Source organism: Pristis pectinata, chromosome 1 (genome assembly GCF_009764475.1).
Source record: "Pristis pectinata isolate sPriPec2 chromosome 1, sPriPec2.1.pri, whole genome shotgun sequence".
Lineage (NCBI taxonomy): Eukaryota > Metazoa > Chordata > Chondrichthyes > Rhinopristiformes > Pristidae > Pristis > Pristis pectinata.
The window spans coordinates 98,218,380-98,243,207 of NC_067405.1; the positions used below are offsets into that span (position 1 = coordinate 98,218,380).

Below are 24,828 nucleotides of genomic sequence, written 5' to 3' on the forward strand. Positions count from 1 at the left end.
AAGTAGTCCATTGACAGCAGAGCGCCCTGCGATCTTCTGATGCAGGTTCGCTTATTCCCAGTGTTGCAAGTTATGGATCTTTGGAGTTACGGATTTGTCTTTAGTACGTCCACATGGCCGAAAAAAATAAATTATTACCAGTCAGTAAACTTTGCGAAGCCGGGAACGGCGCCTCTTTCTCTCCCAGATTCACCCCACCAGCATACTCCCGTTTCCATGGTCACCGGCGGAATCGTGCGACCTATGACCTAGAACGGGAGCGATCAGGTGACTGACGGAGTCAGTGTCACGTGACACTAGGCCATGGCCGGGGAGGAGATGGTGGGTCGTCTGCGGGCGGGTGTTCAGCTGGCGTCGATGGCTTTTTAAACACAGGATCGGACGGGCGAAGGAAGGCCGGAGCAGCCTCTCTGTCTTACCGAGCCACGGAAAGTAAGGTTTCTGGGAACTGGAACTGGCTCAGGCAAGCAGTTTCGCAGAGGAAAGGGCGGGGCCAGGAAGAGGGGTCTGTGCAGATCGGGGCTTCGCTCCTGCTGTTTGGGGACGTGCTGAAGTCCGAGGCCTGTGGCTTTAAAACAAGAGATTTAAAACTGAACGGACATTGAGTAATGCTTTGTGACTGGCCGATTAAAACTACCAGGTTATGCCTATAAATCTTGCACAATAAACTCACAAATCTAAATGTTACGTATCTACTTTTCCAATTACGCATTTTCCCTTGATCCTAATCAATTTCAAACTTGCACGAAGTTTTAATCTGTGTAGCAAATTTTGACCCTTTCCGTGTTGACTTTTTGAGATGCAGTTATTAGGGGGGGTATTGAGTCAGGACCTTGCTAGAATGGTCAGGCAGTGAAAGTTGGCAGGGACTTCAAGGGAAGCTCCACAAATTGCAAACCCACCTTCACGTATATTGCCTGAATGTGCACCGCATTGTTTTATTAGACATTGACCAGGACTGAGAACCCTGTTCTCTCCCTTCTTTGCAAACAAGAGGCTAATTGTTATGATATGGCGGTAGGGGTGCAGAAAGTAAATTGATTTTATTCAAATTAGTATGATCTGGGACTTGCGGTTTGTAAGGGTGGTAGAGTCATTTGGGACATTCTGAAGGAAATTGGATTGACACTTACAGGAAAATAATTTGCAGAGCTATGGGTAAAGAATAAGGGAATTTGGACTGATGGGGTTGCTTTGTAGAGATCTAGTGTGGATTTGGGCCAAATGGCAGCCATCGTGCTGTGATAATTATGTATTTGAATGATTCTGTTGCAATTACCTGAGATTAAATCATTTTTGAGAAAAAACATAGGGATCTCCTACACCTGATTTCATTGAGGACACTGAGGTTGAAAGTTAAACAAGTAACCTGATACAGAGTACTATTCTTAACTGTGCAAGCAGTGTATAATAATTTTGTGATTGTTGCAATGACTTCATTTGGAGGGTGTGGAAAATTTATGAATTAGCTGTTGCTCATTCCGTAAAACCTCCTTAAGTTGCCCTGTAGGCTGAGAAACGATTTGTTCTGAGTAACAGCCAATTTGGTGCAATTGGACGGATTTAGTTAGTTTGTACGGTGAGTTTCTGATGATGCTGAATGAGAAAAAAATGCTATAATGTGTAATACCATAAATGTGAATTTCTTGGTTCTATTGAATTTAACTTGTAGCCCCAGATTTTCTGTTTTGATTTAACATCACAATGTTGTGGATAGAAAATGGGGAACTGATTTTATTTTAAAATCAATTTAAGGAACATGAAATTGAGAGAAGTGAAAGTTTCATGTGGGTAATGGTGAGTGTGCTCCTTTTCAATCAGCTCAAAGTATATTTAGTTTACATAAATTTTGAAACGTTCTTGTTCCATAGTGTAGTTTATATCGTGATATTATTAATCTGTTTACATATTATTGCAAGGTAATTTTGAATATGTATTGGCAAAAGGAGGGGAAAAAAGTGCACTTGAGTCAATTTAGTAGTTTAAGTCCCTACTGTGCTGAAACTGAGGGATCAAGATGATTTTTGAATGGTAGCCTCTGACCAAATGGCATCCCATTAGGAATTGATGCAAAATGAGAATAATTTTGGAATCTTTCAATATTTTTCAGAACTTGTAATGTTCCCATTGTTTTGAAAGAAGATTATGTTAATTTCTTAGTTTCAATTCAGTATACAAGAGACAGATAGAATATGAAAACTTAACTTAAATCAGATCTTCCTCAATTTCTGAATATTGGTACTCTTTCTGGAGTTATCTTTTGCAGGGCAATTTGGAAGGAATGGAGAACAAGACAAACTCAATAGCTTTCTAAACAATGACACAGTACTCGGACATTAGTACTCGGACACTGAAAGGGTGGGTGTCGTCACTGGAGCAATTAAAATCAGAAATGCAAAATTTTGGTGGCTGTTTCTTTTGTGCTTAGCATTGTGCTTAACAGCAAAAGTTATAGCTATCTTACTGTAAGCAGACTGGTTTTGATTAAATTTCTTATTTGCAGATGATGCATCTCTAGCACTTTACAAGCCTCTAGTACAGAATACTACTTCTATGGAAGAATCTTCATTGAACTTGCCCACTGGGATGAGGACTGCGGAAATGTATCCGTTTGGGAGAGAGGAAGAGGATTCATTCGAGAGATTGTTTATGTTCTTCAGGGAGCACTTGCGGCAGGGACACTGGGCCTTAGCACAAGCTTGTATGCCCCAGTTAAGGCAGTGGAAAGGAGGTGGTGCCGAAGAAGTGAAGGAAATCATTCAGGCAATTGTTGCCTGTCCGTACAAGTTGTTGTGAGTACTTTGAAGGAATTAATTAGATATTTACAGAGAAGCCATACAGTTTATTAGGTCCATGCTGGAGCAAACCAAGACTGATCATGCTGCCTTTTAACTTTTGATTCCATAGCCTCATTTTTTACTTGGTTCTAAATGCGTACCAAGTTTTCCCCAAAAACTATGTAGAATTTTGCAGCATAGAAGTAGAATATTTGGCCCAGCGGGTCTATGGTTTTCATTCTCCACACAGTATTTCTCTCCCACCCTACCTCAGTGCTACATATCAACCTATTTATTCTCCTCTTTTATCCACATATATAGCTTTATCTTAAATTCACTTCCACCTTTCCATATGGTGGCCAATGCAACTTCTTCACCACTCAGACAAAAGAAGAAATGGTTTTACCTTCATTGAGTCCTGTGGCAAAACATTTGAAGCACCAAATATATTCTTTTATATTGAGATTTCTCTTAGCATTTCTTCTTATTCTTAGTGATAATCTTAAATTGGCAACTCCCATCAATCACACAGAATTTATTAACGAATTACATTTTTTTCCTTGGAATGTTTGCTTTTTTTAAAAAAAATCAAATCACAGAAGGGCAAATCTTTTCTCACAGTTTTCCGTCTTTGGGTTCATTTTAGGAAAGTTTTCTTTTAACAGGTGTTCAAAATTACAAACTGTATTCAAACAATATCCTGCATAAATTACATAATCTTTACTCTTGTGCTTATAAGTGCCCACTTATAGAATGCATTTTTATATTCCTTTTTGTGGATTTCCCACCCATCCTCCCTTGACTCCACAATCCCCTGAGTCTCAGTCTTCACATCTATCTCCTAGTCTGCAGTTTCTCCAGCTCCCTTCTCCCCTCCCTACCACCCCTAACCATACAAGGTCACAAGTCCAGATGCTGATCTCTCAATCTGCTACACCACCACAGGGCAAGGGCCCAGACTTCCAATGTGCTGCTCCATCAAGAACCACCATAGGCTCAGGCCCTCATCTGTCAACTTTCTGCCCATCCATCACTGCAGACACCCACCTGGTCACTGCCCCCTTCCCTCAGTCACTTTTGGGATGTGAAATAAATGTTTGTCAACAGGCCCAATTGCTGTTCACGACTGTTGTTCATCAAATTAAAATGAACTGATTTAACTTGCAGGTAAGCATATGTGTATATCTATGTACTGCATCAAGAACAACCAATTATCATTTCTTTACTTTTCCTCTCAAAAAATGTATTTTCCTCTGCTTCCTTAAGTTATTGGTTTCCTGGGTTAGTGTAGTTGCATGGATGCAGCAGGTCTTAGTGGGCTAGCATACAGCAGTCAGCACAGACCATGTGTAATTCTGCCCTTGCCCAATATGAACTCAGGCACACTTCCATTCTGGGTTACTAAACATGTATACAGAGCATTGTTTGACTTTTATCTTCCCAGAGTCATGGATTGAGAAATCAGATTTATTGGCAAATTTAGCTCAGCCATGGGTTGTTCCTGATTTATATAGTTAAGCAATTTAAGGCATGATGTCGCAGGAATCGTAGAAAAACCTTTCATAAACTGCTTTCTCAAACCCCTTAGAATTCTAAATATGTCAAAACTGATTTGAACTAAACATTGTAACTGTCACAGGAATCTTATAAGTAATGCATTTAATTTTCTGTTACTCTTGAAATTTATCTTGAATGCTCTCTGACCAAATGTTTGTTTGCAGATGGGAATCGGTTTCTAGTCCTCATCGACTTGCCTGGTTGTGGCTGCTGGAGCTAGAATTGTGGTGGTCACATGATCAGGTAAATAAATACTCTGTGATTCTATTAATTTCTTCAATATCAGTGAATTTGTGCATTCATTTCAAGATATTGCCGCCTTTGCATTCTAAAGTATTGATTTTTCATTTGCATCAGATATCACTACCACCACATGTTAGGAGTGAGATTGAATTTTTTTTGCTCCTGGAACTGCTACAACCACAGGTCTCACAAGATGTAATAAAGGTGATTTATATGCTCTCTAAATTATTTCAGTGATTCTTTTAAACTGAGCAGTTTTCTGAGATGGCTGTCGAGTATTATTTAAAATTCATTTGTTTATGTAATATTGTACAGTATATGAAATCAAGTAGGTAAGATGTTCATTGGAACATTTAGTGTTTGTCATGTTGAACTTTTGGTAATGCTTCTGAGGGAATATATGATTTAGGTATTAGTAGCAGATAAATATTATGGCTTGCTATTAATCTGTTGTTTTCTCTGTACAGGAGCTACATGATATCTTTTTAAACTGTCATAACCCCGATCTGGTGACTGATCTGAAGAAGATGGACTACAGCACACACAAACTAAGTTCTGAAGCATTTTCCTCTTTATTTAACCTTTTATCCAGGAGCCCTCAACTTGTGCAGGCTGTGGTTAGTTTCCTGCTGGTAGAAAACAGCAACAGTTCTGCTGTGGAATACAATCACACATTACAGAAACTATTTGTTGACTTTCTGCATTACGCCCTCTGTTCCTTGAAGAAAGCACGACAGGGAGAAGCCAAGAATGGATCTGACATGGACATGCATGAGCGGACCACAAACCAAATTTATTCTATAATTTCTGTGCTTACTTTTGATGTGGAAAGGCGGACCTTTGAAATTCGACAGTTGTGTGAGGAACTCTACAATGCTTGTTGCGCAACAGAATATGGACTGAATGAGGATCGCCTACTTGGCTGCATGCTGGGAAAACAGAACCAGAGTCTGATAAGCTTATATAGTGCTGTATCCATAGAGAAAAGTAAAGAGAAGTTAGTTGCACACATCTCACCTGAAAGAGGTAATGTTTCATCATCCTTCAGGCGCTCATTTACAGAAATAACTGCATTTTGGTTTCCTTTATTCTTATTTAAACTAATGTTTTACAAGTAGAAAATTTTCATCCATGGGTACCTCTCATCCCTACTTTTCCCTTTCTTATTTGAATGTGTCTGGAGCTCTGTTAAGCTTTGCCCAGGTGGTTTTTCTTTAAGTCATTAGTTTATGGAAATAACCCAGCCTCATGCTAGAACTAAATAATACCCTTGTGTGCACTGTTCCAGCAACAGGCATTTAGTTAGAGCTTATGGAAGATCTGGCTGACGACTTGTTTTTAAAACAACAGGGCCAATTTAAATGCATTTATTTACATCTGACTAAAATCTTATCCTTGACCAAAGGTGGATCTTGGTCTGTATTTTATATCTCTCTCTAGCTATCTCTCTCTAGCTATCTCTCTATCTCTCTGTATGTATATATATGGTAAGTTTGTATTATTTGATATTGCAACAGCAGAATCTTTTTATGTTATAATGGGGGCTGTTCCATTGTGTTACCCTGAACAGTGATCATCTTGTATTGTGTCATTCAATATTCATTTGTCAGTGGATACATTAAAATTTGTGGCCTGAAAAATACTCTTAACGATTTCATCTTCTGTTGTCTGTGTGGGGGTGGGGAAAAAAGCGACATGACACACTTTGATATTAATATAGAAAATATTTTTAGATTATCTGAAGAATTTGATAACTTTGGGCCTGTCTTTTTCAAAAGAAAGTTATTCAATCTCCTTCTTGGCAGGAATTCTTCTGTATAGAGGAGTGACTTGGCAGTGAAAATCAATGCTATATTAAGTTGCTATGGCCATTTTAGGTGCCCCTTTCAAGTTTGCCATTGGAAGATACCTCCAAGCAGGTGTGTGTGGGTGGAGGGGTGTGGGTGTATGCATGTGTGAGAGTCACCAATTGACCAGTAATTTTTGTAAAATTTTGCTATCTTGATTTTTTTTTTCCAGTTTCTTTTGAACTATCAGAAGCTGAAAGGGTTACGCTAGCACTGTTTACAGACTCAGAGGAACATTCTGTCTGGAAGGAACTGTACTTCTACAGCACAAGTAATAGTAAACACTTTCTGGAACAAATTCTGGTATGTATTGGGAGTGAGTAAACAGAAAGTATTGATACCAGTATTTGAATCAAACAGTTAATAATGAATGTGGTAAAGGTTCTTAAAATGTTCGCCAAAGATCAATTATCTCTAATCTATTATTAACTTAAATGAGCATTCTTTTAAACCTCTGTTCCACTATGATTTATTTGTGGAACTATAAAATCCAGAACTCTGCACTTTATGGACTGCAAAACTCCAAGGACTTGTAATAAAATAAATAGTCATCATTTCCTTTAATTGATGTGTTAAGGGCTGATGTCCATAGCACAGGATGCCACTGAAGTAAAAGGAGTAGTAGGTAAGATGGGGTATCTCATTAATGGTCAGTAAGGTAGTGCCTAGATTTAAGAGACTTGTAGATTATAGAAGAATATGATAAATAAATATACTGCAACAGGTGCAAAACTACCATTCTAAGTTTCAAGGCGGTTTGTGTCCACTTTGCATGGCTTTAGTAGGTCATTAAGAAGAAGATTGATGAAGCTTTAATGTAAATTCTTTTTGTTTATGATGACAGCAAGAGACTTATCGTGAAATCATGTAGATATCTTTTGCTGCAGAAAAGTCAGATGAGCATAACTTTTAACAGAAAAAAAGTGAGGTAAAGGAGCTTAGCATAGCACACTGTCTTTTCCCTTATGTTGTGTAGGTTAGTGAGCAATGACTGAATTATACTGTGATTGAAACAGGCTGTAGTGTATTGAGTCTGGAAGTTTCTAGTCTTTTCCTGGTGGATATGAGTTAGCAGCTGAAGAAAGGCTATTAACCTGAAGTGTTAACTCAATTTCTCTCTCCAAAGGTGCTACCTGATCTGCTGAATATTTCGAGCATTTTCTATTTTTATTATGGTCTTTACAGAAACAACTTCGATAAATGTTGAATATCTGTTTGTGCTGTAGCAAATTAAGTATCATCATTTACTAGCAAGGAAGAAGGTTTATGATACATTCTCAATTTGTCATATTTTTGCTTCAAAACTTTGATTTAAACAAATTTTTGGTATTGACAATAATGTGTGGAAAATACGGTTATGTACTGGTTTATTCAGCAATTACCTAGGAAGTCCCCAAAATACAAGTTTGTAAATCTTCTCCTATCACTACTCAGTACATGTTTTGGTGGATTTCTCACTTACACTAATTCCAAACTCTGAAACATTTTCTCATTATTTTAATCTAATTTTAGCACACCCAGTGTAAACAAAAGGCTTGAGGGAACATCAGCGCTGTCTTTTCTGTTTCATTTTAATTGAGTCTTAGCAGGACAGGCTGTCCCTGCTTATGTATGTCTGACTTTTGGATACCCCTACATAGGAATGTGCTCCCATAATATATTAAATTCCGAAGTCCAAATTACTTACATATGTTCGTTTGTTCTTACAAATAGCAGTTTCCTCTCTTTCTCCACTTTTAGTAATTGTTCTTTCTTATCAGTATTGTGTCCTTTTGATGCCATTTATTATATTACTGTGGAGGTAGGGTTACCATATGGAGTGTTTTTTTTAATGTATTTTCCGGCTTGTGGGCAAAATCAACTTATGGGTATCTGTAAAAACAGAATCTGTTTGATGGCCTGTATTGAGAAATTTTTAAAAAACTGGACACACATTCTTGCAGATCTATTGGGAAGTAATATTATAGATTTGACTTGTAATTTGCATGTTTGTTATACATTTTTGCTTGTGAACTGTACAGGATTCATGGAAGTTGTTTCACACTTGTATCTATCAGTTGAAGTTTTCACTTCATCTGGTTTGGCTGGCTTCAGTTCTCCACTAGCTTTCTCAGATGTTGGACTGATTATGACTGTTAGATCATTGAACTCACTTGGATCACAATGCTACTTTGTATTCTGCAGAGTACAAAAGGACTATAATCAAATGGGCATTGTACATGAGTGAACTATTTATGCCTTCAATTCAGGTTCATCATTCAGCAAGATCATTTACCAGTCTTTGTCCAAAATCCCTAAATAATTTGACTAACAGAAATAAAATTAGTATTCAGCCCAGCATCAACCATTATTTGTGGAAGAGAACTCCAAGCTGTAGAACATAGAACAGTACAGGCCCTTTGGCCCACACTGTTGTGCTGAACTACATGAACACCTCCTCCATGATCAATCTAACCCTTCCCTCCTACACAACCAATGTAACTCCATTTTTCTCAATTCCATGTGCCTATCTAAGAGCCTTTTAAAGGTCCTTCTCGTAAGCTTCCACATCCTTCCCATAATGAGGTGACCAGAACCGAACACAATACTCTAAGTGTGGTCAAACCTGACTTTTATAGAGCTGCAACATCACCTCATGGCTCTTGAACTGAGTCCCCTGACTAATGAAAGCCAGCACACCATATGCCTTCTTAACCACCCTATCAACTTGTGTGGCAACTTTGAGGGATCTATGGACTTGGACCCCAAGATCCCTCTGTTCTTGCACACTAAGAGTTCTCCATTAACCATGTACTCCGCCTTCATGTTCATTTTTCCAAAGAGTATCACTTCACACTTTTCCGGATTGAACTCCACCTGCCACTCTGCATCCTGTCTATATCCTGTTGTAACGTACGACAACCTTTTACACTATCCACAACCCCTCTAACCTTCGTGTCATCTGCAAACCTACGAACCCATCCCTCCACTTCCTCATCCAAGTCGTTTATAAAAATCACAAAGAGCAGCGGTCCCAGAACAGATCCCTGTGGAACACCACTGGTCACCGACCTCCAGGCAGAGTACTCTCCATCTACTACCACCCTCTGTCTTTTAAGTGTAAGCTAATTCCAAATCCACGCAGCCAAGTCTCCCTGGATTCTGTGCCTCATGACTTTCTGGATGAGGCTACCATGGGGAACCTTGTCAAGTGCTTTACTGAAGTCCATATACACCACATCCACTGCTCTACCGTCATCTATTTGTTTTGTCACCTCCTCAAAAAAAAAACCTCAATTAGGCTCATGAGACACGACCTGCCCCTCACAAAGCCATGCTGACTATCCCTAATAAGACTATGCTTCTCCAAATGCTCATAACTCCTGTCTCTAAGAATCCTCTCCAATAGTTTGCCCACCACTGATGTAGGATTCACTGGTCTATAATTCCCAGGATTATCCCTATTATCTTTCTTGAACAAGGGAACAACATTAGCCATCTTCCAATCCTCTGGTACCACTCCTCTGGCCAGGAAGGATACAAATATCATTGTCAACGCCCCAGCAATCTCTTCCCTTGCCTCCCATAGTAACTTAGGGCATATCCTGTCCGGATTTGTCTATCCTAATGTTTTTCAGAAGCTCCAACACTACCTCTTTCTCAACCTCAACCTGCTCCAGCACATTAGCCTGTTCTATGCTGACCTCACATTTGTCAAAGTCCCTCTCCCTGGTGAACATTGAAGCAAAGTATTCATTAAGGACCTCCCCTACCTCCTCCCCCTTTACCCCTGAGCGGTCCTACCCTCACTCTAGTCATCCTGCTGTTTCTCAAGTTCGTGTAGAATGCCTTGGAGTTTTCCTTAATTCTACTCACCAAGGCCTTCTCATGTCCCCTTCTAGCTCTCTTAAGTCCCTTCTTAAGCTCCTTTCTGGCTACCTTATAATTCTCCAGAGCCCTGCCTGAGTTTTGCTCCCTAAAGTTTAAGTATGCTTCCTTCTTCCTCATGACTAAATATTTCACCTCTCTTGTCAACCATGGCACCTCTACCCTACCAACCGTCTCAGTGGAACAAACCCATCCAGAACCCCATGCCAGTGTTCCCTAAGCAGCCTCCACATATCTTCTGTGTATTTCCCTGAGAAGACCTGTTCCCAATTTGCACTCCCAAGTTCCTGCCTAATACCAATGTAATTAGCCCTCCCCCAGTTAAAACCTTTCCCATATTGTCTGCTCCTATCCTTGTCCGTGGCTGTACTAAAGGTCAGGGAGTAGTGGCCACTATCTCTGAAATGCTCACCCATCGAGAGGTCTGTCACCAGACCAGGTTCATTGCCTAGTACTAGATCTAATATGGCCTCTCCTGTAGTTGGCCTGGCCACATATTATGGCAGGAATCCTTCCTGGACACACCTAACAAATTCTGCCCCATCTAAACCTTTTGCACTAAGGAGGTGCCAATCAATATTAGGGAAGTTGAAGTCTCCCATGACAACAACCCTGTTATTTTTGCACCTTTCCAAAATTCTGCCTACATATCTGTTCCTTAGTGTCCTGGTGGCTACTGGGGAGCCTGTAGAATACTTCCAATAGAGTGGTCGCTCCCTTCCAGTTTCTAACTTCCACCCACACTGACTCAGTAGACGATCCCTGCACAACGTCCTCCCTTTCTGCAGCTGTGACACTATCCCTGATCCCTGATTAGCAATGCCACTTCTCCCTCCACACCCCCCCCACTCCTTTACCTCCTTCCCTATCCCTCTTGAAACATCGGAACCCTGGAACATCAAGCAGCCAAGTCTCTGTAATGGCCACAACATTGTAATTCCACGTACTGATCCATGCTCTGAGTTCATCACCCTTATTCTTAATACTTCTCGCATTAAAGACATTTCAACCCATCCAAGTGACTGTTTATGACTGTCTATCCTTCCTCACAGTCTCTCTGCACATCACATCTACCTTTACACCAACTGCTCCATCATCTGACCTAACTGGTTCCCACCCCCCCGCCAACCTAGTTTAAGCCCTCCACAACAGTTCGAGCAAACCTGCCCGCAAGGACATTCGTCCCTCTCGAGTTCAGGTATAACCAGTCCCTCTTGTACAGGTCATACCTTCCCCAGAAGAGATCCCAGTGATCCACAAATCTGAAACCCTGCCCCCTGCACCAACTCTTCAGCCACGCATTCGTCTGCCGTATCTTCCTATTCTTTCCCTCCCTGGTGCATGGCACAGGCAGCAATCCAGAGATTACCACCCTTGAAGTCCTGCTTTTTAGCTTTCTTCCTAACTCCCTATATTCCCTCTTCAGGACCTCATCCCTTTTCCTACCTATGTCGTTGGTACCAATGTGTACCACGACTTCTGGCTGCTCTCCCTCCCCCTTGAGAATGCTGTGGACTCGATCCAAGACGTCTCTGATCCTGGCATCTGGGAGGTAACATACCATTCGGGAGTCTCATTCTCGTCCACAGAATCTCCTATATGTTCCCCTAACCAATGAATCCCTTAGTACTACCGCAGCCCTCTTCTTCCCCCCTTCCCTCTGTGCCGGAGTCAGGCTCAGTGCCAGAGACCTGGCCACTGTGGCTTTCCCTGGTAGGTCCCTTGCACCCTCTCTCCCACCCCCCCTCTCCAGAGTTCATCCAGCTGCCTAACACTGTCTATAAGGAGCTGTAGCTGGATGCACTTCTCGCATGTGTAGTCATCGGGGACAATGGAGGTCTCCCTGATTGCCAACATCCTGCAAGAGCAAACTGATGCCCTGCCTGCCATTCCCAGTGCTCCAAACTGTGCAATAAGAAAAAAAGAGACCTTACCTGAGCCTCACTGTAGTCTTTGCTCGTTTACTTCATCTCTTCATGCTGAAGCCTCAAATCCTACCCTTACACTGAGCCACTCACACAATGGCCACTCTGCTTGAGCTGACCTTCTTATTGGCTGCTGGTGCCCAATTAGCTAAGCAACAAGACTTGCCCTCCAAACTGCTTCCTGCTCTCGTTCCTGTAAAATGAAACTTGCCAGCAACAAGACTTGCTCTCCAAATTGCTTCCCGCTCCACCTTATACTTAGCAAAGGCTTTCCCCACTTCACTTCTGGAAGCCTGTGTCTAATATCTATGTCTCCTAGTCCTGGATTTCTGGAACAGCAGGAGATATCTCTCTTTCTATCAGGTTCCTATTAGCCTGAATTTTGCCAGCAGTTCTGTATGGACCTGTCAGGATTTCTCAACATAAAGTTCCATTAGGTTTTGGAACTACCATGCAGTGAGATTGGCTTTCTGCATCCAAATGAGGTAAGTTCAGGGGAATGAGGAAGTTAAGCGATGAGTATGGGTAACAGGACCACAAGGGAAAGTCCAGGCTATGGAAAACATACATAAATCACTCCATAATCTTCTAAATGGTAGGGGATACAATTCTAGTTTGTAGAATTTCCACTTGTCATTTAATACTTAGCTTTCTAATATCTCTGTTATTTTCCTGTAAGGCTAATATATCCATGCTAAAGCATGATGACTAGAACTGACATTACTCCAAATGTGGTTCAGCCAGGGCTCTCCACAGGGGTGCCTGGCATGCTGAGTATTTCCAGCATTTTCTGTTTTACTTCAGATGTCTAGCCTGTGTGTTATTTTGCTTTATATGACTAAATTATGACTTTTTAACTCCTTGTATTCTGGCCCTTAAGAGGTTAAGGCTAGCATTTCATTTGCATTTTGTTTTTTTTTTGTACCTGCCTGTGACATTTTAATGTAGTTGGACCCGAAGATATCTTTGGACCTCCAATACAACTAGCTTTTCACCATTTAGGAAGCAATTGATCCAACCTTTTTTAGCCACACAGTGGATAATGCACTTGTCTATGTTGAAATATGTTTGCCACAGCTTTTCCCATTCACTTAATCCATTACTTGCTCCTTCTTTAACTCATCCAGTTATCCTGCTTGTAGTGTAGTCCAGCAGTGCTTAGAGTGGTGCTGTGCTTTGTGTCTGAGCACCAAATCAGGCTGAGGGTGCCATTCTTTCACATCAAGATTTATCTATAGAACTTAAATAATAATTGAAGGACTTCATTATATTTCTGATCTGGAATCACTTGTTTCCATTAATGTTGGCCATCTGCTCTGTTTGTTGTCACACATGCATTTTGCTTCTGATGAACAGCAATTGCCTCTTTAATTTTGCTGAACAGAGTCCATGCTTAGTTTCTGTTTTCCTAGGCAGACTTCAAAAATATAATTTGTCTTTTTTAAAAGGTACAACAGCTATTGATAACAGTGTTATATTTTCTCTGACAGTATCAGTTCCTTTATAATACAGGTGCTTCCTCAGAATCAGATGGGGTAGTTACTGTAATTGGCTGCAGAGTTTTTTGACAAAACAGTGCGTTTACCATTGCAACTTAACTTATTGTGTTATTTTAGTGTAATAATGACACTGAAAATACAGACAATAGATCTAATTGTTAATAAAAGTTGATTGCATCTTTCCTGATAAAATTGAAATTGTATGAGATACAACTTTTGGTTGAAATATGTCAAGATTGATCATAATCCTTTAATGATGTATTGACCTTTGAATGCCTGACGTGAACAAGAATTTCATTTTTGGGCATCTACTTTCTCTTTTGGGGATGTAATACTACTTTGTAATCACTGTCAGCATCATTAATTTAAGTTTGCCAATGTCTTGCTTCTCCTCCTATCCCAGCTCCTCAAGGCTGTACTGGAGGTAAAGTATAGCAGTAATTTCAACAGGAGCACCACTGGGAGGACGAACTATTTGGTTTAAGAAATCGTACTTCAAGTTAGAATGAGAGAGGTAGATTAATCATTTTATGAATACATGATGGTTGTGTACTCATTTTGTTCTTGTTAGGTTACTGCCCTGCAGTGCATAAAGCGGGAGGATTACAGCACTTTAAGTAGGGTGCTGAAGAAGACCTTTAAGCCTTTTACACGACTCTTGGTGTTGCTGGGATGGACTTACTGCCAAAGTTTGGAATCAGCTCAGACTCTTCTGTATACTCTTCATGAGAACAAGGTATGGTTAAATTTGGTAGCAGAGTCCTTTACTTACAGGTCATTGTGATTGCATTCAGACTGAAGCCATAAATAGTTCAAGAAACTTAGTGATGGAAGTAAACAGGCTCACAAGTGCAAGATAATCTCAGTTTGATTTAATAGCAAGGATAATAAATTTAAGGCTACATAATGCTAATGTTTCACTTTATTTTCCTAGACCTAGCAATTCCATTTTAGTATCCTATACATTAGAAGATCTCTACTCTATGAGCTGCTGAGTTCTAAACCAGGTTATTCATTGAATTTAAATGTCAGCTGAAACTTCCTGGGAGTTTTAAAAAAAAATTACAAGCTGTTCACCTGTTGCAGCGTTTAAGAATTTTGGTCAGCTAAGTGACAATTCAAAATGGGTCTGATGGTGCAGTAGCTTTGATACTTCAGGGACTTGGCATCACAGAATTATGGAAATATACAGTACTGAAGGAGACTATTCAGCCTGCCATTGTTTGTGGTAACTGTTTTGTTCCACACCCTAAGTTTTTAATCCTTAACCTTGTAGTTCACAGGTACCTCTATAACTTTGTTTCAAAATTATTAATGGAAGCTGATTCCATGACCCTTTCGGATAGAGCATTCCAGATCTCAGTAATTCCATCTAGATCTTTCTGCCAGTTTCTTTAAGTGTATGCTGTCTGGTTATTTTCTCATTGACTAGAGGGTATAGATTTTCTCAGTATCAGAACTTCTCTGATCAGATCATCCCTTAACTTTCTCTGTCACAAGAAGAATAGTCCTCACTTTCCACCTCTGCTCATCACTGAAATCCCTCAAATGCTGATAACATCCAGGTAAATTTATCTGTGTCCTTTCTTCAGCTTTTGTCTTCCCTGAAGTGAGGTGCTCAGACTATCACCACACCTGACCATTGATTTAACAAGTTCCAGTGTAATATTTTTGTATTTTGCTCCTCTCCTTAGAAACCTAAAAAATAAAATTGAATTTTTATTCCCTTTTTCAACATGCCCTGCCATCTTTAAGGCTTTGTATACATTGACACCAAAGTTACTCCTTTCAGAATGGTTTCATTTGAAGTTGCGTTGAGGCCAATGATCAGAGCAGACGGGATCTTATTGAAAGGTGGAGCAGTCTTGAGGGACCTTATGGTCTTTTCCTGATTCCATTCCTGATGTTGCTTTTCCATAGTTGTTCTACCAAAGTGGCTCACTTAATACATCTCTGCAATGAATTCCATTATTTATATTCTGCCCATGTTCAGTTTCAGTCAAGATCTTAGTAACTTCAGAGTGACTAACTTGGCACTAACTGGCAGTGGTGGTCAGCAATGATGGGATTCAAAGCTGGTCTGAAGCATGTTATGTGGAGGAGGTGTATGGCACAGCAGCTTTTTCATCTCTGAATCACTAGGTCATGAGCTCAGATCCCAACCCAAAAACTTGAACGTTGATCTAGGCTGACATTTTACAGAAGGATCCACTTTCAGAAATTCTGTTTTTTTTAATCTGACGTTTGTCTTCACTTTAAATTGGATGCAAAGGAAGCAATAGAACTATTTGAGGAGTAGGGGAGTTCTCCCAGTATGATAGCCAATATCATCAAAATTCCTGGGTATTTTTCTGTCACATTACTATTTCATGTGCATAATTTAAGTGCAATCTTTTTTTTAAACCTTCCATGTCTAGTTAAGCTTGTTCATGTCCTTCATCTTGGCATTGCAAATTAGAAACCATCTTCATTTTGTTGAAAATTTGAGCAAAATAGATACCAATTTGATCAAAAATTATATGAACTTCAGTCTCAGTTCCTACCCCTGAATAGTTTGAAATTGGCAAAATACTGCCAGCTTGTATTGATCCTATTTCAAGAGGTACTCTGGTGCAAGTTTGTAAATAAGTAGTACTGTTGTTGCTCCTCACATGCATATTGATGTTCTTTCTTTCAGGATTTATGTTGCGATGCTGTACTGCACAACTTCTGTACCGGACTCTCTTCTCATATTGAGGTACTTGAGTGGTGTTTAAAACAAAACAGGTAAAGACCTTGGTATAATTATTTCTCCAATATCATGTTGCTGTACTACTACTCTGTTAGAGTAGAATACCAGCTTTATGTTGTTTGAAGTAATTAGTTTCACCTTGATAAAAATTTAAATGTGTTAATTATTGGCTGATAAATCCTTTTGGGTTGCACATGCGGTTCATCATCTTTGCTACATTGGTTGACCTGAATAAGGGGAAATGAATTCAATTTTTGTGCCACAGGATAGGTATTGTGGGGCAATCAATTAGGAGTCTAGCTATCTTGTTCTGGAAAATGCAGCCAACAGGAAGTTGCATGCCAGTAAGATATTTTTGCAAATCCACAAGAAATGCTCCTAGACCCAGCAAGAGTAAGGAGTATTTTTGGGGGCTCTTTTTCTCTACTTTTTTGATCAAAGCAGTAAGTTCAACACTCTGATTATAGGGCCAATGTTGCAGAGATGAATTGATCTGATTGTTTTGCTTGATGATTAACAAAAATATGTGTTTTGATCTGTGTTCCTGTTTTTTAAATACATTTCTTAGAAACAGCATTCCTGAGAAGAATTTTATTCGGCACTTGTACAGTTTGGATTGCCATTCTGCTTTGTATAGTCTCCATCACTTTACAAACCTACCTGCACTGAAAGCGGAAGATATCATTGATCTACTCCAGAAACAGTCTGCTAATGATAAAGGTGATGTTAATTGTTAGTTTCTGTTGGTTGTTTTGAATTGTTAGAAGACCTTTCTCTGGCATTAACCTCAAACACTATGTTGAATGCAAATGTGAAATTAGAGATAAGAACAGAAAAAAATTGGGAATTTCAGGTTATCATCTGTATTTCCACCTTTTCCATTTTTTTGTTATATTAGCTATCGCAACTTTGTTATGTAATCTGCCCTGCCTTTCCCCCATCACAGACTTCCCTTTGCATTCCCTCCTCCCCTTCTTGTACTCCATCTTAAGATCTGTAACTATCTCTAACTATATTCACAATTCTGATTAAAGCTCATAGACCTGAAATGTTGGCCCCTTTTTTTTTACTCTCCCTAGATGTTTTCTGTCTTGCTGAGAGTTTGTCATTTTCTGTTTTTATTTCACATTTGCAACAGTTGTCCACAGAATATAGAGGTTTGAAGGGGGAAAGATTTCAGAAGGCAGTTTGCAAGTTGCAATCTTGTTTGTATGAACTGCTTAAAACATTGTTTTTTTTTAGGAAACTGAATAGAGCAGTGCTTTATCTTTTTAACCTGATGTCATTGACATTTTTATTCATCCTGTGTTTTATGCATTTTAATTTGGTTAAGAGTGAAGTTAGGCAATGGGGAAATATGCTCTGCATTGGTCATTAGTAAATGTGCAAGAGCCATGTAGCATATTTTGCAGTCAGGAACTTGGTATTTGAGGATGCAAGTTTCCATCCACCTATGAATTCTCTAGCACCAGCTATGAGTATTGATCTATATAGCCTAAATTACAGGAGTTGGTGCAAAACAACACAGCAAAAGGTTTGAGGTTTCTTGGTCATGGGAACTCGTATTTTTTTTCAAAAAAATATTAACTTGTTGAAGGGCTAGATGATTTTGATAATATTTATTCTGAGTAAATAAGTTCATTCATATAATTCAAATGTTAAATTGGTTTGTAATATATTTCTATTTCCTCTCCATTACTCTTCTCTTTTTGATACACATTAGGTGCAAGATGTCTGAGCATGACGCAGAGGCGAAATGTGACATTGTATCAAGCATTGTGTGCTATTAAATATGCCATATATGCACTCTGCATAAATGCACACCAGCCATCTTCGTGTAAAGATTGTCCGTATTTGGCACTGGATGCAGCTGTTAAAGATGTTGCAGCTGAAAATGATCAATCACGTAGTCAAGGTAAAAATAAAACCACTGTTATGTCCATAGGCAATTAGTCATATTCTACCTTTTCTTTCTAGTCTGGAAGTTTATGCAATTTAAAAAGTAGCCTGGGTATATTTAAACAATAGTTTTTTTTAAATGTTAGTTTTTGTTGTGCACAGTATCTCCGTTAAACAGAGCAATCTTTTGTGCCCAGTTGGTGCTGTGGGTTCTTATCTTTTTGAGCGACAACTACAAATGTATGTTGCAGCAATATGGTCTGCCAACATGTTCATGTTTCAATGTGTTGGCATAATTTACACTTTTATTGGATTGTTATCCAATGAATATTATTCTAATAGTGTAACTCAGTTTAAAGTCATATTTGCAGAGATATTGTGTTATATTAGGCTTCAAATTTTTTTGGAGTATAGTGTCTTATTGAATGTTCCAGCCCCAGTTTCAGATTAAAAGCTTCTCAATCAATGGAAATGTTCAGCTTTTCCTTTTTCTTTACTTGTTCATCTGTTGAAGTTACTAATTTGTGAGTGGAGTCTGGCTCATCAGCACCAGCAGCCACTTAACTAAGTGTCCACTCTTGGGAGAGCCGTGACCTTGTGGTCATTGGAAAACTCGGGTTGATTTTTATTTAGAGACACAAGAGACTGCAGATGCTAGAATCTGGATCAAAAACCAAACTGCTGGAGGAACTCAGCAGGTCAAGCAGCATCTGTGGAGGGAGAAGGATAGACAACATTTCAGGTCAAGACCCTGCACCAGGACTCATCATGCAGGGTCTCGACCTGAAACATTGACTATCCCGCTGTCTCAACAGACGCAGCAGTTTGATTTATATTTACCTTGCTATGTCCCTTGCCCTTGTCACCCCTGCAACTGTAAGTGCTGAGGCCAAATGAGTCACTTATGCTGTGACCCAGGCTGACATTAGTAGAAATCAAGCAACAAATGTGAGTGCTGCCTCAATCCGTGTGACCTGAGTTTTGTATAAGGTGTACCTGAGCGAACTGTCAGTCTGAAATTGAATGTCAACTGCATTGTCAGATGTTGAAAATACTTTAGAAGCAACTTAGAGCACATCTAGTTTTCAGAAATAACACAGTGTTTATTTGGTCAAACAGATTGTTCTGCAGTTTTCAAGTTTTATTTATCCAGATGCCAGGAGTTTCTGCATGTGATTCCTGCTCCTTTCCGATTGGAGGTGTTGGAAAATATCTTTTCTTTATTGTTCTTATCTTATAATGACCTCAATGGTGATAAAGCGGGATTAGAAGGCCAATTTTGCCTTGAAGAAGAAGGAGACACAGAACAAATACAAGCATTAAAGGGATTTGGCTGCACTGACGGACACTTGGAATCCACTGTAGGGTCTGTGGATTATAATGTCCCACATCGTGAACATACAAATACTGGTTTGGAAGAGAATGCCACACTGAAGAGCTCTGGAGTGCTCCATGATGACTGCATGCACAAGTTGAAGAAAATAGACTTCATGTCTAAGTTTGCAGAAAATGATTCCACAACCAAGGAGCTGGATTATTTAGATCTGAAACACTTTATGATGAGCGCAAGCCGTGGTAATGACTTTTTGGTAAATCCAGTGACAATGAACATATTTCTGGAGTTGATAAAAGGTCATCTGGAGGCAATGAAATGCCATGTTCCTTGGACGTCTGGCAATGTGTCTGAAGAGGATGTCCTGCTAGTGGAGTGCCTGAATTGTTCAATTGGTGCAGATTCCTTTGGAAGCCGGTTAGCACAACTTTCCAGGTATATCTGTGAAGCCCAGTGGAGATACAAAGTAGTAACAAGCAATAATACAGCTGGTAAGAATCTTGTAAGTATTGAATATACATAAAAAGAGATGTGAAGGGTGTCTGAACCAGGCAAGTTGACTTTCAAAAGTTATTCATTATAAAATGAAGTGTTAAAGTATTGTTTAAAAAAACACATCCATTTCAATGATTTTTTTTGAGATTTATGTCCTTGAGGGTTAATTTTAAATTTGGACTAGTAGTCATTAATGGAATCAATTTCTTTTAAATAAGTTTCTCATTGGATTCGTAACATGTTTGATGATGTTCATAGAGTCGCACGGCAGAGAAATGGACTCTCCAGCCCACTACACTGACCTTTTTGCCTGGCTACACTAATCCCGTTTGCTCTCATTAGGACCATATCCTTCTATGATTTGCTGATTTAAGTGTCTGTTAAATGTAATAATTCCTCTGGCAGCGATTTCCAGATTCAACCACTCTGTGTAAAGATTACCTCTCATGTCCCTTTTAAAACTCCTTCCTCTCACCTTAAAGCTATGCCCACTCATTTTTGATAACCCTACCATGGGAAAAAGAATTTGACTATTTACCCTAGCTGTGCCTCTTGTAACCTTATGTACTTCCATCAGGGTACCCCTCAGTCTCCTTCACTTCAGGGAAAACAAGCCCAGCATATGCAATCTCTCCCCAATACAAAAGTCCCCCAATCTAGGCAACATTTGGTGAATCTCTCCAGTGCAGTCATATCCTTCTTATAGTGGAGCAACCAAAACTGCATGCCATACTCCAAATGCACACATTGGGTTTAAATTCCATCTGTCAATGCTCCGCCCAACTTTCCAATGACCTGTATCCTGAGACTACTTTCCTTGCTGTCCACAACACCAGTTTTCTGTGTCATCTGTTACCTCTGACATTTGCATTCATGCTGTTAATACATTTCACTATCAGCATAAGGTCCCAGCACTGATCCTTGTGGTACACAACTAGTCACGTACCTCCAATCAGAAAAACATCTTTCCACCAGTACCTTCTGACTCCTATCACCCAGCCAATTTTGGATCCAATTAGCCAGCTCACCCTGGATCCCATGTGCCTTAATCTTCTGCTCCAGCCTATCAAGTAGGACTTTGTCAAATGCCTCACTAAGGTCCACATACATAACATCTACTGCCCTGCTTTCTTCCAACTTTCTTTGTTACCTCCTGGGAAATTAAAACAATGAAGTTGATGATACAGGATTTCCTCCTCACAAAGCCATGTTGACAAATCCTAATCAGTCCCCATCCTTCCAAATGTACATAAATCCTGACCCTTAAAATTTTCTCCAATAATTTTCTTACCAGTAATGCAAGGCTCACTGGCCTGTCCTATCTGGCCTGACCTCGCAATCCTTCCTAAATAAAGGAACAACATCAACTATCCTCCAGTCTTCTGGTACCTTGCCTGTCATTAACAAAGATACAAAAATCTCTATCTGGGCCCCAGCAATCTTCTCCCTTGTTTACCATAGCATTCGGGGATAGATATCATCTAGCCCCTGGGGATCTATCCACACTTATGCATTCCAAAATACTTAACACTTCCACCTTCTTAATACTTACATGCTCCAAATAATCAACATATCTCTCCCTGAACTCTCCACATCCTCCTCATGTATATTCACCAAGGAGAAGTATTCATGTAAGACCTTGCTTGCATCCCCTGGCTCCACATGTTGATTACCCCTTTGATCCCTAAGTGGGCCCACTCTTTCCCTAGCTGTCCTCTTGTCCCTAATATACTTAGAATAGCTTGGGATTTTCCTTAATCTTACCTGCCAAGAGTATTTCATGACCTCTTTTTGCCCTCCTAATTTCCTTCTTAAGTTCTCGCCTATACCCTCTATATTCCCCAAGAAATTCACTTGATTGTAGTTGCCTATGCCTTCATCTGCTTCCTTTTTTCCCCGATCAAACCTTCAGTAACCTTTGTCATCCAAGCTCCCCTAATCTTGCCATCATTTCCTTTCAACCTGACTGGAACATGGCTGTCCCAGAACTCTCTTTTAAAGAATTCCCACTTGTCAGATATTGTTTTGCCAATAAGTATCTGGTCCCGTCTACTTTCACCAGGTCCTCTCATGTGCTTTTGAAGTTAGCCTTTCCCCAATTTACGAATTTAACTCGAGGACCAACCTTATTCATTTCCACAACTACCTTGAAACTTACAGAATTGTGGTCACTGTATCCAAAGTGTTCCCCAACGGATACTTCCACCACCTACCCACTTTATTTTCCCAAGGTGAGGTCAAGTACAGCACTTTCTCCGATGGGACTATCTACATATTGTCTCAAAAACTATCTTAGATACACTTAACAAATTCCACTCTATTTAAACCCCTTGGATTAAGGCAATCCCTGTCAATATATGAGCAAAGTTAACATCTCCTGCTAGTATAACCTTGTTGCTTGTACACCTTTATGTGCTTTGCTTACATATCTGGTCCTCTAATTCCTGCTGACCCCAACAGACTGATCTTATTCCTAAGTTCTCCATATGGTCTTGTTGGGCGATCCCTCCAGGATATCCTCTCTGTATACTACTGTGATGCTCTCCCTCATCAGCTGTGTGACGACTCCTCCTCGTTTGCATTCCCCTTTTATACACCAGAACATTAAGCTGCCAGTCTTGTTCTTCACTCAACCACATTTTTGTGATTGCAATAATATCATACTTCTATGTGCTGATTAATGCTCCAAGCTCATCTGATTTACCTGTGAGGCTCCCTGCATTAAAATAAATGCATTGAGCCTACCAGCCCTCTGCCCCCACCCCATGCTTCCTAACCTAACTCTGTTTAGTCTGTCCATTGACATTTTTATATCCTCCAAGTTTGACTATGCAGTGAAAATCACAGTGAAAGTCTTAGCAGAAACACTGAATCACAAAGAGATATTAATAGATTAAATGAATTTGCCATCATTTGCCCATTGACTTCATTATAGGCAGTTTTTTAAATTATTCAGTAAATGTGAGTACTACCAATGAGATCGATATTTCTTTCCCATTCAGAATTGTCATGAACTGATGACTTGTTAAGGCATTTAAGAAAGCAGTTAAAACTCAGCCACATTGTTGTGGTTCTAGAGTCACATATAGGCTTGGTGGCAGAGTTATCAGCCAGATGGGTTTTAATGACCATCTGGCAGTCACCATTACTGAGCTAGGATTTTATGCTAGAGCTTTTTATAAAAGTTAGTTAGTTGTGTTTAAATGGTCCAGCTGTTGTGCAGAAAAGAAACTTGTGTGTCCAGATCAGTAGTCTGGACTATGGATTGCTTGTCTGATCTTCAACTATATCCAAGGTCATTTGCTTTGGACCTTAAAAAGTAGTAGAGTGCTTTCTAAACAAGGAAATGTTAGAAGCAGTGGAAGTCCAAAGAGTGGAGATAAAACATTACCTGATGGTTTTAGAATCATAAAATAATACAGCAGAAAAATAGTGCATTTGCTTCATTGCTTTGTGCTGTCAATTAGAAAAAACAGCCTTATTAGCCCCAGTCCTGGAACTGTTCCCATAACATTGTATGCATATTTCTATCAATTTTATTTTGATTGTTATCATTGAATGTGCTTCCACCTCCAGGCAGAACATTCCAGATACCAGCAGAATTTTTTATATTTGTGTTATCTCTAGTTTTGTTGTGTATCACATTAAATCCATGCCTGCTGCTTATATTACTTCTTCAAACCCTATCATTCTGAACACCTATATTGGATCATTTCTTAATCTTCTTTGCTCTTAGTGATATAGCAGGCTTCATCAGTCTCTCCACAAAACTGATTTTTTTTTATCTATTCCTCATGCCTTTCAAAAGGTCTCTTCTACACCACCTTAAAGATCCTGGCTTCTCAAAGTGGTTCCTAAAACAACAGCATACTCTGACGAAGGTCTAATCTGTGTTTTTAAAAATGATTTTTGTGTAACTTGCTTCCTTTTGTCTATTATACTTTTGTTAATAAAGACAAGGATCCCACAACCCATTATAATTGTAGTTACTAGCCATGGGGCAGTACAGCGGTGCAGCTAGTAGAGTGGCTATCTTACAGCTCCAGATATTCAGATTCCATCCTGATCTCAGCTGCTTTCTGTGTGAAGTTTGCACCTTTTCCCCTGTGATCGTGTGGATTTTGCCAAGTGCTTTGGTTTCTCCCACACTCGAGAGATGTGTGTCAGTAAGTTAGTTGGCCACAGTAAATTGCTCCTAGTGCGTAGGTGAGTGCAAAATTATTCCTTCCCTTTTTGTTTTGAACAGTGGTTATAAAGTTTGGATACAGAATTTGTAATCCTTCAGTCCTTTGGCTCCGGTCTCGACTGTGGATGTTGGAAAAGGATTGTCCATTGTTCAGTAGGGCTTTTAGTTTTGTCCTACCTATTTTCACCACTGCTTCCTTTTAATCTTAGATTGTCAGATTTCACTTTAGTGAAGATGAGTGCAAATACTCATTTAGATTGTATAGATGTGCACTTGGTTATTAATTTGATCATCCTTCCATTGACTGCAGTTTTGTTATTTATGTTTATGTAAGTAATCTGCTAATTTATTCTCATACTTCTGCTTAGCCCTCTCATCTTTTCTGTATTTAGTTTGGTTCAACCTTGCATTTATCATAAGTCTTCTTCCTCAGTTTTGCTTTATACTTTATATCTTTATTCAACTGAAC

The 24,828-nt window shown here is 39.6% G+C and overlaps 1 protein-coding gene across 3 annotated transcripts in view; it reads left to right on the forward strand.

Annotated features, from left to right (window-relative positions):
- The first annotated feature begins 291 nt into the window (after positions 1-291).
- Positions 292-24,828, forward strand: part of zfyve26 (zinc finger, FYVE domain containing 26) — a 97,867-nt gene continuing 73,330 nt past the window's right edge. The window contains exons 1-12 of one of the 3 annotated variants that reach the window (XM_052010149.1): positions 292-432; positions 2,267-2,358; positions 2,504-2,792; positions 4,499-4,577; positions 4,692-4,781; positions 5,045-5,603; positions 6,597-6,727; positions 14,287-14,451; positions 16,393-16,481; positions 17,015-17,166; positions 18,170-18,361; positions 19,465-20,169. In XM_052010149.1, the coding sequence (XP_051866109.1) occupies positions 2,554-2,792; positions 4,499-4,577; positions 4,692-4,781; positions 5,045-5,603; positions 6,597-6,727; positions 14,287-14,451; positions 16,393-16,481; positions 17,015-17,166; positions 18,170-18,361; positions 19,465-20,169 (2,401 nt within the window). In that variant the 5' untranslated portion in view covers positions 292-432; positions 2,267-2,358; positions 2,504-2,553. Of the gene's footprint in view, positions 433-2,253; positions 2,359-2,503; positions 2,793-4,498; positions 4,578-4,691; positions 4,782-5,044; positions 5,604-6,596; positions 6,728-14,286; positions 14,452-16,392; positions 16,482-17,014; positions 17,167-18,169; positions 18,362-19,464; positions 20,170-24,828 lie in introns of all 3 variants that reach the window. The other 2 variants (XM_052010169.1, XM_052010159.1) reach the window with 2 other exon arrangements.